The 12,186-nt window shown below is 38.9% G+C and overlaps 1 protein-coding gene across 9 annotated transcripts; it reads right to left on the minus strand.

The window, feature by feature from the left end:
- Positions 1-1,894: 1,894 nt before the first annotated feature.
- On the minus strand, positions 1,895-12,157 carry THNSL1 (threonine synthase like 1). 9 transcript variants are annotated; one of them, XM_075082635.1, is made up of 2 exons: positions 12,092-12,157; positions 1,895-8,487 (listed from the first exon to the last, which is right to left on the minus strand). In XM_075082635.1, the coding sequence occupies exon 2, from the start codon at positions 8,416-8,418 to the stop codon at positions 6,196-6,198; it is 2,223 nt and encodes a 740-aa protein (XP_074938736.1). In that variant the 5' UTR covers positions 8,419-8,487; positions 12,092-12,157; the 3' UTR covers positions 1,895-6,195. The 9 variants fall into 9 exon arrangements, with proteins under 9 accessions (XP_074938736.1, XP_074938735.1, XP_074938734.1 ...); XM_075082634.1 differs by lacking the exon at positions 12,092-12,157 and adding an exon at positions 11,975-12,033; XM_075082633.1 differs by lacking the exon at positions 12,092-12,157 and adding an exon at positions 11,975-12,032 and having other exon boundaries at positions 1,895-8,490.
- Positions 12,158-12,186: the final 29 nt, after the last annotated feature.

The raw sequence follows: 12,186 nt of genomic DNA on the forward strand, positions 1-12,186 counted from the left end.
ATGCCTTTCTCTCTTCTTATAAAAGGTACTTCTACTTAAAATCACTGGATCACTCTTTCTCTGCTAGATGGAAGAGACCTTTATTTTATTATAAAATTTTTGCTCCAAAGATGGTTCTTCTAGGCTAACGCTCCTTTCACTAAACTAAGTAGATGCCGCTTATGGAGACTCTCATGCCAGTGCTTCTCTTTAATCATTTTATTGCTCTCCTGACTCTTTTCTGTCCAATTTTCCAGCATTACCAGAAATTGTGGCTATTGGAGTTGGGCACAGCATTCTTCTAAGAGGTTACACCAAAGCCAAATACAGACAGCAGTATTACTTCCCTGACAGTATTTCAATTTCTAAACCTGAGGATATCACCGGTCCTTTTGGCCACAAGGCATGCTGAAAATTCATGTTGGTTGAGCACACACATTACCTCCAGACACTGTTCAAAGTCAGCATTTCCTAGAGCAAATGGTTCTTTTTGGTATGTACGTCCTCAAATCTCTCCTCCTAGAGACACAGGTCTACTTTAGGCCACAGTGAAATGCAGATTGCTTACAGCTCTGCAGATTGCGTAAGCAGTAAGATTGCTTACTCTGTTTAAGTGGCTCCTTAGTATTTAAGTCTTGTGGCATCCGTAGATTTGAGCTGTCATTATTGTATTTCCTTCTGTGTTCTTAAACTTGTGGTTAAGAGCCAAATCCTGTGTGAACTCATTTAACAAATCTAATGGGTCACAGCTATCCTTTCATTTTGAGATTTCTTAGGTTTGGACTCAATTAGTGTTATGGTGAATTTTGAATTTGGGTGTGATACTTTGCATGTTTCCATATCAATAACTTATTTAAAATAAATTATTTGAAAATCTAAGGGTATTCCAGATACCAGTGATGAAATATCTAAATAAAATGCTAGAGCAACAATTCCTGTGCTGTGTAACTGATTTTGCAGAGTTTGAGATACACTTTTTATGAAAAATGTGTTCCTGTGTTGCACAGGGAAAACATTGTACTTCCTGTACTTGGTTAAATTGTATAAGATATTGTACATAAGCAAGTAAATCAGGTATTTCCTTAATTCTGCTAAACAATTTTCCTATTAAACATTTTATTTCCTGTGCCGTCAAGGAATAAAGTCTTCTTGAGTAAAAGACACAAACAGATCTACCGCTGTGCTGGGAGACCTTCAAAGGTTATAGCTATGCTGGAGAGCAAGACCAAGATTGGTGTCTTTTAGATTGCTACATTGTGAAAAACTGTTGAAGCAACAGCTTCCCGGTTCTGATAAGCATACTGAGTACATGTAAAAACACAGTAACATTTAAATCCTCCTCAAGATGCTAGTGTATGTTCAGAATTAACTGTTTGTTCATGTTAATTCACTGAAATTAACTACTCATTTCTTATTGCTTTTTTAACCATTCAAGTAACTTTTAAGCCCATGATCCTGAAATCATATTCCAAGTGAACCAAAGTTGCTCCACACTGTTAACAGACAACCAGTTCATCCCTCCACTGAACTAAGTGCGAATAAGAAAGATTAAACCATCATAATATTTCCTTTTCCATATTAATTCCTCAGAATACAGACTTTCCATACAGGATCAGACAAGTCTGTGGTGCAACAAAAACAGAGTGTTTAGACATTTGCTATTTTTGATGTGGATTACCTTTTTATACATACTTTCCTTCCAGGATGATGCAAATTATCTCACTAACATTTCTCAATCTTAGCAAACTGAATTACTAGATCATTTACTGTACACCTAACTTTCAAGTAAACACAGGACAGAACATGTCTTTCAAGATTTAAGAATATCAAATTCTGAAACCACTTCCTTCAGTGGATTTTCTTTACGTGACTTGATAGGGATTTGAGACCATATTTGCAAAGAAAATGCTACAGAGTGGATCCAGCAGTATTTATTTAGAAAAAAATATAGTGGATACAAATTACTAATGCATATTTCAGGCATGCTAAACATGATATACTTAATAATGATGTGTGTTCTTGATGTCCTTGAAGAGCAAACCTGATGTCTTGAAAAACAAAACCTTCCCTTTAGAGTTCCATGTCCTAAAATATTCCATCACCTCGAAAACATAAAAGGCAATTCTTTCTAAATTGTAAGATACTAAGAAAACAGAATTATCTTCTGAAGTCATCTCTATCTGCATTGTTCACCCTTTACCTCAAATCACTCTCTTGTCACCCTGAGAAGCAGAACTGTGACTACAGGCAAGTAATGAGCAGCTGATAAGTCTGTAAGCAAAATACAGTGTTTTCCATATAAATATTCTTATAATAAAGTGTAAATATAGACATTATATTTGTCCTTACATTTGTCGTTAAGGGTCTTCATGTAGTATCAGTGTTCAGCAAAAATTTATCTATACAGAAGAATAATAGCTTAACTAAAGCTGTGCTATCCAGGTCAACAAAGCTAGTGGAAATGTGTATATATGCAACCTCACACTCTCTGTAAACCTAGTTTATATTGATTTAGACTGAAACATCCTATCTTTAGACAAATAGGAGCAAACAGCATATACACCAAGCCTAAATGGCTTGAAGAATCCTGCTAACCATCACAACTGCTTTTGTACATCATTGGCACACCATTTTTGCCTTAAGAAGTTAATAGAAAATATTGGATGACAACATTCAGTGTGCACAATGTCTGCAAAAGACAAAAACCAGCACTTGTGTCCACTCTTAATCATAAATGCCCTTTGAATCTTTCATAATATTGATAGTAGGGAAAAAAGGTGCAATAACAGTAGCACAGTGTTTGTTGAACCACGCTATTTTTCTGACTGACATTCTGGGAAGGCAGAAGGATGGCTTCCCTCCCTATCCTATCCCTCCTGCAGCCAGCTACAGCAACAAGTACGCTGGAAATTTCTTCTCTTCCATTCCTCCAGGCCCAGCAGGATAAGGTGATCCAGGAGATTGTACGTTACAGCTGCCACAACACAGCATCTGCACCTGGTCACAAACACTGTGTACACCCAGGATCACGACACCATTGCAGCATTTCATAGTGCCCATTACTAGAATCCACAAGCAGATGTGGTGCACGAAAACAGTTCACTGAAATTATATGAAAGTCCAAAAATTAATTATTTTTAAGAATGAGTAAATACTGCATTGTAAATGCATTTAGAAATTCTGAGAAATGCACTAATATCATACATGCTTTTTAACCACTGTCTTTATACACCTTAACTTCACATTGAAAGCCCATAACTAAGTAAAACTGCTCATTTTTTCACTTACTCAATTCAGGTAACCATATCAACTGTTATAATGGCTCATGTGATATGAAAATAGCAACTAGTAATTTTGCTAATACTTTCTCCTTCAAACCAAATTTGAGTTACTGCCCTGAACTTTGAAATATTCATTGTTTGAGTCATGCCAAAATAAATCCTCTGTTAGTTTAGCTCTGACTGTTTTATCTGATAATCAGCTAATTCAAGGTAGGACCTTGGCTTCTAGCCTAATCTTGTTTCAAATCTCAGCTTTTCTCCTTTAGCTGCTTTCTATGAAAACGAGTTCTTTGTAGATGTTTCTATAAAGTATAGTAACTGTGTGACTAATTGCCCTATGATGTCAAATGTCATTAAGCCCCGTGGAACCAGGTACTGCAAGATTTCCAGTGTCCTTATGCTGAAACCAACTCCTATTCCAGTAATTCAATCTGGGTAGTTGGGTTTATTTGGGGTTTTGTGGGTTTTTTTTTTTTAAGATTTAGAATTCTCTTTTGTACTGAGCACATCCAGTGAAAGCACTACACTTTTTTCCACTTGGAACTACTGCAAGAATCAGAGTGCGAGAATCAGACTGAAACATGCAAAGTGGATGTGCACTTATCACCTACACAATAAATGCTTTTTTGGGGGGAATATGCTTATGCAACTTTTTCTTACAGAACCTGGACTTTTTTTTTTAATTACATATTTATGGTGTTTCTCATGTTGTGTCTGGAAAATGACAAAAAATCCTCTGTCCTATGAGAAGAGACTGAATGAGTTAGGCCTTTTCACCCTGGAGAAAAGGAGGCTCAGGGCACACCTCATCACACTTTTCCAGTACTTTAATAGTGGCTAGAAAGAAGATTGAAGCACTCTTTCACAAGGAGCCACAACAAGAGGAAATAGGTACAAATTGCTCTAGAAGTAGTTTCATATTGATATAAGAAAGAAATTTTTCACAGTGAGAACACTCAATCACTGGAACAACCTCCCCAGGGATGTCGTAGAGTCCCCATCCTTGGCGGTTTTTAAGACGTGACTGGGTGGGGTGCTAGATAATCTCATCTAGGCTCCCCTTCCCATAAAAGGTTGGCCCAGATGATGTTCTGAGGTCCCTTCCAACTTGGGCTGTTCTACGATTCTGTGCAAATAGAAACAAAAAATTATTTTCCAAAGTTACTGCCAAAATAATGAGCAAGGATGAGCAAAGAACTAGAGAAGTCCTAAAAAGGCATCCAAGAATGGCAGAATCTAGAAAGCTATTGTGTTGCACCTTTGTTATCGCTACATTTAATTTCATTGTATAACCTATTTCCTGTGGCAAATGTACATCATGCTTGGGTCTTTTACCTTCCACTGGAAGAAATTACAATTTTTAAAATAGCTTGCTAGTTCTTCTCCTCTAATGTGGCAAAAAGTACAAGCAGACACACAGAGGAAGCTGGGCGATATGGGAACAGTTCAAAGCCCCAAACGTGTCTTGACATCTAGGAGATGTTACCAACTACCACCTCTCTTGCCAATACTTCCCTATTTGAATCCTGGTGGGAACAACAACCTCCCATATCTATATACCATCACATCTGAAGACTCTTAGCTCTTTACCTGTAACTGCATGCCACTCAAAATTTGTCAGTACATCATTTCACTATTTCTCTTAGTGTGAAATATAGTTATACTGTATGCCTTTGCCAAATATAATCTACAGTTTGCAGAACAAATTTGTCCATAACTCCATGATCTCCCAGGGCAACCCGCTCTGTTTGGCTTCTTTTTTTTAATGCAAAAAAACAATAAACAGCCAGTCATTAGCAAGATCAGATTGCTAACATAGATCTATTTTAGGTTACACAATGAATACCTCTGATGCTATCATGCTTTCCAGACATTGGAATTCGTTCTTCATTTTCCTTGATGAGATGCCAAGCACCTTGGGAAGCTTCTTTCTTACACTAACTCATACAAAGCACGAATAGAATAGAATAGAATGGCAAGGAAATTAATTTTTAAAAAATATCAAACCAGAAGTAATTAGAACAGGAAAGCTATATGACCTCTAAGATAAAACTTATATTCTGAAAACTCAGAATACAAGAAATAAATGTAAATAAACAGTGAAGTCTGGTTCTTATTTAAGGAGAGTGCTGCTACTATTAGCAAATTCTTCCATAACATTGAAAAGGATTCTAAAGCTGAAAGTTCAAATAGAAAAGGACTAGGAAAAAGACTACAGCACACTGGAAAAGAGTCACATCTCAAAAATTATTAAAAATATCAACCGAAGGATTCTATTTTACACAGGAAATAACTGGGAGGAAAAAAAGGACTGGAAAACAGAATAACCAGATTTTTTTACATACATATACAATACATAAAAAATACTATACAAGAAAATAACACACCACCAAACTGAATGGTTCAAGGATTAACAATACAAGTATACTTCAATCTTTGTAGTGAAATCAACCCTCTTCAGCAACACACAAACATCATTACAGTATCCTACTATGTTTCGGTGCCCTAAGTGAAGTGGATTAAAGTTTAACTAATCACCTACTGACCAAATAATCACAACATTCTTGCAACAAAACAAGAGCTATTAGTTTCAGAAAGGTCAGACTTCATTATCTTCCTACTTTCATGGAGAATGCCTCAGGCTTGTGAAGGAGACAGCACTGCCAAGGAAAGCCAGCACTACTGCTGTCTCTACTATGTACGACCTGCAAAAAAGTATTCCAATCATTTTATACTCTCAGTTCACAATCTTTCACCACTACTAGAAATCTCACACATGCTACTTACAAACACTGTTGAAAACTTGACAGCTGAATATAAAACTGTGGATGTTATGCTGTGGACTGGACACAGGCCAGATGAATCACGACTTTATTAAAACATGCATCTTACTAAGAAGGTATCACAACTGACACAGTGATGTGTGATCAGTTACTCAAAAAACTTTCATAAAATGATTTTGAATTAAGGTTTCTATATGGGACATCAGCATACTCGTGTCAGCAGCACAGACCTGGTGATCCTCATTCCCCTTCTTTTTCAGAGTCTCTAACAGGCCCCAGTGGACTGGAGGCAGAGGGCTGTAGGAACTCAACAAGTGAAGCTGACTTAATGGATTCTGTTTTATTTCTGTAATCCTCAAGGCCCTCAAGATAGCAGGTGCAAACTTAGAATAATGAGCTGTGGATGAAATAATAATTGGGCAAGTTCTATCTTGTAATCGATCTGCAACTACTTTAGCAACAGCTGTATGTGTATCCAAAATATATCCTGTAGTACTGTATACAGAGTGAATGGCAGCTAGACAGTCCTCCTCAGAGCACCATCCAGCCACCACGTCCTGCTGAAGCTTTTCAAGTAGATCTTTCCCCAGCTGGAAGTGACCCTGATTTTCCAGCTGGTTATATAATTGTGCCACCAGTTGTCCATCCTCATTAGTGATCAGGTGCAAGTATCGCTCAAGATTGGACGACTTCAAAATATCTACTGCTGGTGAAAAAGTGGGAATTAATTTTCTTCCCCTCAAATCATAAACACCTGTTCTTATGAAGTCAGTCAAAACATTGTTTTCATTGTTAGCACAAATACATTTTCTAATAGGAATTCCCATCATTTTAGCATACAAAGCAGCTAATATGTTGCCAAAATTTCCTGTAGGAATGCAAACATCTACAGAGCTTCCAAAAGGAATAATACTTTGATGAACAAGATCAAGGTATGCAGAGGCATGATAAACTATCTGAGGAAGCAGTCGTGCCCAGTTTATGGAGTTTGCTGCAGCTAAAGCTGTTCCGTATTCTACTGTAAGAAAGCCAGTATAATCAGAATTAGTAAAGATTTGCTTTATAGCTGTCTGGCAAAAATCAAAATCAGATTTGACACCTACTGACCATGCATTTTCCTTCTGACATCCAATCATCTGTGATTTTTGAATTGCGCTTACTCCATCCTCAGGAAAAAAATTCATCACAGCAATTCTCTGTTTGTCAGTGTCATGGAGACGACTAAAGCCATCCAGGACAGCACTCCCTGTGTCACCAGAAGTAGCTACCAGAACCAAGTAATTGCAGCTTCTGGGAATGCAGTATGCAAATATATGTGGCACCATCTGTAATGCAAAATCTTTGAACGATGCTGTTGGTCCATGAAATAACTCAAGGAGAAACTGATTGCCTGCCAGATGCCTAACTGGGGCAATTTTAGAACAACTAAAGTTTTCTCCATAAGCAGCTCCAATAATTTCTGCCAGCTTAGAAGCAGGAATATCAGCAGGATGTATGCATCTTTCTAGTATCACTTGGGCTCTTTCAATGTAAGTTGCTTCTATTAGGCTTTGCCATTCTCCAGCAGTGAATTTTGGAAGTCCTCTCTCAGGAACAAAGAGACCTCCATCAGGGGCTAAGCCCTCAGTAACAACATCACTGAAATATTTACAAGAGTCTTTTTCCATACTTCTTCCAGATCTATTAGACCTAGTTGAAATGAAAGTTTCCAGTTCTGAGTCTTGGTATCTCTTCACAGCATCAAGCACCTTTTCTGCTACAACCTCTGCTGCAATATCCCCACACAGAACACGGATATCATACCACCTTTTGTAGAACTGCTTCCTAAACTGAAGTATGTCCTTGAGAGAAATACCAGGAGACTGGCCCACAATGCGATCCACTTTCATTGATTTCAGCCTGCTCATAATGACTGTTGCGGGCACATCCAGATATACAACTATTCCATTTTTCTTCACATGCTGCATGCCAGCAGAATGCATTGGATTGGACCCAGTAAGGGAAATGACACTTCCAGATGCTGAAAACTTCAACAGGGCTTTTCCTTCCTCCTCTAAAAATTGCTCATTACCAACATCCTGCAGTTTTTCCGACACACTCATATTCCAGGTTGTTTCAAGGACATCATCATCTATGTCTATGACAGGGCAATCCAGTTTCTGACCTACTATTCTCCCAACTGTTGTTTTCCCAGCACCTGGAGGCCCCATCAGGATAATATTTTTGTTTCCAACAAGAGAATGGCTTGAGAACCACGACTTCCATATCTGTGCAAATGCAACAGGTCTGGAAAGCATAAGTTTAGAACATGTGCTAGAAAGACTGTTCTGGGTTATTAGTCTGAAAGGCCGATACTGAACAACGTGAAACATCATCTTCGGCTGGGCTGGATTGTTTGGTTTGTTTTTTTTTTTTCTTCCAAGCCAACTTGACAATCCACTTAACTGCTTCAAAAGGAAAAAAAGAACAGCAATTAGTCCTTCAGCAAACATCTAGGAAAAAACCTAAAGGATATGAAATTCAGAAAAACAAGAACCCAAACAAATCCAGTTATGACTTCATCCAGGGAGGTATTTTTCAGAGTAAGAGTCATTCCCCTCTCCTGCATAGCACCAGCTCAATTCCACTGACAAATCCAACTTCAAACAGTCCACGTCCTCAGGATAAACAAAGACATCCAAACCTAACACTACAATACTATTTGCAAATAATATTGTTTATAGGAATTCAAAACAAATTAGTTTTTTCTCTAGCAGACTTAAAGTACGCATTTACAAATAATGAAGATTAACTAAATTACCTCTTGTAATCAAAATTAATACAATATGCATTTTTCCCACCTCCCAAGATAACTTTGATTTCTTATATTGTCTTTCTACAAAAAATAAATACAAGACCAACTTAAATACACAGTAAACTCAGACTTGTGCAACATCAAAGCTGGAAAAGTTCCATCCAATTCTCTTCTGAAGAGATAGCAAATCATGCAAGTGATTTGTGAGGAACTCCTATAATGGAATTGTACAGAGTGTAGTTTGTGTAAAGTAAGAGAGAGAGAACACACGTCATGAAGACTCTCTACCCTAAAAAAAAAAAAATCACTAGGAAAGCTGGATCTCCAACAAAGATTAAGCAAGAAGCTCTCAACATGGTGTTTTGTTTGCTTAGTGAAATCAACACCAGTAGCAGCATGAATTGCAGCATAATTTGTGCATGTTAGGGCAAAGGGGTAAGAACTCTCAAAATCTCCATAATGGGGCAAAGAAGAGGCAGAAATCAGCACAAATTAGCACAGAAAATCTCTAGAGTAATTTTTTATTTTAGGTAGGCAAACAAGTATCATTTTGTTATTTATTCATTGTTCATGACTAAAAATGCTTAAAGAAAAGCAACAATGAACTTCCTTTTAGGAAATTAATGAACTTTTAGACATAAAAATCCAACCCAGTGCTTACTCATCAATTTAAAAAAAAAATATATTTTTTATATATATAAAATCAGCACTTTCTAGAAATTATTACTTTTAGTTGCTAGAGTGTGCAGTACAAAGAGATGGTTGACTAAGCTGCAAGTTGTACCTTTTTATTTCTCCTGGCACTGTAACACATAACCAAAATGGCAGTCAGCAACTTCTAACAACTATGTTTTAAAGACTAAATCTAACTGCTAGCACCCCAGCATTTACTTTGCAATGTTTATTAATGGTTTGGGGTTTTTTAGTTTATATACCAGCTACTTTTACCAGTGGAAAAAAAAAAGAGAAATTGTGTTTTCCCATGTTAATCAAGACAGACTAAACAAAACAATTAAAGGAATTCAGTACAGACCAAGTTTTAAAATCCTTCAATTGTTCAGTGCCTTTTCTCTAGATGCTTGCCAGTCCAACAGCCTTTTATCGCTGTGGAGAGCAGAAGGAGGCCTAGAATTGCAGTAGAAGGCAGGCAAACACCAAATGGGAACTGCATCATCTTCCAAAGACCTTACTCATTATTAACTTGTGTTTATAGTTAGCACACCAGTCCTTTAAGACCCTGCTGTTCCCCATCAGTGTGCGTAATAACAAATGACTCCAGAGACACAGTTCACAAACTTCAAAAATTACACACAAGCTCAAGTTTTGTAAGAGCCAACCACAAAAACAAAAGCTCTTCACTTCCAGATGCTCTAGATTCTGCCCTCTGTTCCCCCGTCTGTCTTTTACACTCTACTTTCTTTACCAAACTATTAGCATACATTACAAAGTCAAAGTACTTCTAATTATTTAAATCTTTCCATTTTCTTCCTTCTGGAAGGAGAGATGAGCTTGCAAACAGTAAACCCCTGTGTTTGCACCCAGTGCCATGACATGATGAACATGCTGTAATTACAAGGCAGAGATGAGAGTAAAGATGGGTGTATCATACTGTACATTTTTTCCCCAATCCTTGTAACATGGAAGGGAATGGTCATGTGTAGATGCAATATAAGGTTTTTGGAACAGTTATTAAAACGAACAAACAATCTTTGAAGAGTAGTTGTAATATTCAGTATTATTATAAAGCTGTACCGTACTTGTAATGCACTCCAGTGAATATAAACATACAGAGCTACAGGGCCAGAAAGAGATATTTGTATTAAACATCCAGACCTAAATAACTAATGTTCAGGACTTTAAAAAATTTAGAGATAGTATTTTAGCAATTTTATTTCCTGAACGTGAGAATCACTTCAAGTGTCATGACAAACTAAGGGAGCACAAACCACGCCACATGTAGCGGCCTGCCTACCATGTCTAGTTGTGCTACAGATTCACTCTGAATCACTCAGCGCATGCTACACAGCTGCTGGACATAACATCTGGATCGCATTATGAATCTAGGCCACAGGGACTTAAATCCCCCCAAATTACAGGTGTAGACAAGGAAGGAACTAGGCTCAGATTTCTCTAGTTATAAGCTTACCACATCTACATGAAGTTATGAGTAGTCTATGGTATTGTTTGAAATCAACTTGGTTAATCTGGTGCAAAAATTTGCAGGGAATTTCTTTATTCGGCTGCTCAATTGGCTTAATCTATTCCAGTGTAATTCAATTTTGCACCCATATAAAGTAAATTTACACAGAAGCTTGCAACCATTGAATTCAACTGTTTCTTTGAAACCATCTGTTATCCAATTGACAAAACCTTACTGTAAAAACTGCTCAAATTAGACTTTGTATCTCATAGGGATTACCAGTCTAGTTAGAACACCAAGCTATCCAACTTTAGATATATCTAATTTGCCCAGAAGAGTGGAGGATTTTTTTTGAAGCAGAGTTTACCTCCATACCTCCAATGAAATGTTAAGTTTTGACAACACACCCCGACCCTTCACTTGGGCTGCTGACAGCACCTACATGTCACCAGCAAATACCCACTGCTTTAACGACCACTGCCGATGACAAGGGTTACAGTGGAAACTGAACTCAGTTACCGGTATAGACACAAGCTTGCAACAATGTAAGGTACGGTTAAAATTCAGTAACCAAACCAGTCAGTGACAGTTTGCAGCTGTCAAAGACCTCAAGGTAGGTCAGGAGCAATAACTACCATATTTCAACACTGTTACCACAGGACAGCTTCCATTTGACTTTTCTCAGAGCTTTTATGCAGAGAGGAAAAAAAATATAATCCCAAAGTAAGCCAACTCCAGCTGTCCCATCATCATCCCTCTCACCAAGATCCTGCGGAGGCTCCCGCCTCACCGTTTCCACGCCCCCAAGGTGTCAAAGCGCGGGTGGGAGGAGGATGGGGGGAGCGGGGAGGGGCCGGGCCGGGGCAAGGCGACACCGCAGAGCCGGGTCAGTCGCGCCCACCTTCCCCGCGGGAGCGCCGGCGCCCCTGCCCTGTCCGCTCGGCTTAGCTGGGCTGGGCCCGGCCCGGCCCAGCTTCAGGCGCGCGCGCGCACGTACCGGCTGGGGCGGGGACAGCTGCCACAAGTACCACGTGCGCCCCCTCGCCTCACACACATCCCCCTCCCACCGCACACGCGCTGCCACCCCCGCGACCCGCACACAGCCCAGACGCACGCGCAGTCAAACCGGCCGGCGCGTCCCAACCCGGTCCCGCCGGCTTCACCTCCACGAAGCGCGCCTGCGCGGCTCCCGTTGCCGTTCGGAGCGAC

The sequence above is a fragment of the Phalacrocorax aristotelis genome, chromosome 2 (genome assembly GCF_949628215.1).
Source record: "Phalacrocorax aristotelis chromosome 2, bGulAri2.1, whole genome shotgun sequence".
NCBI lineage: Eukaryota > Metazoa > Chordata > Aves > Suliformes > Phalacrocoracidae > Phalacrocorax > Phalacrocorax aristotelis.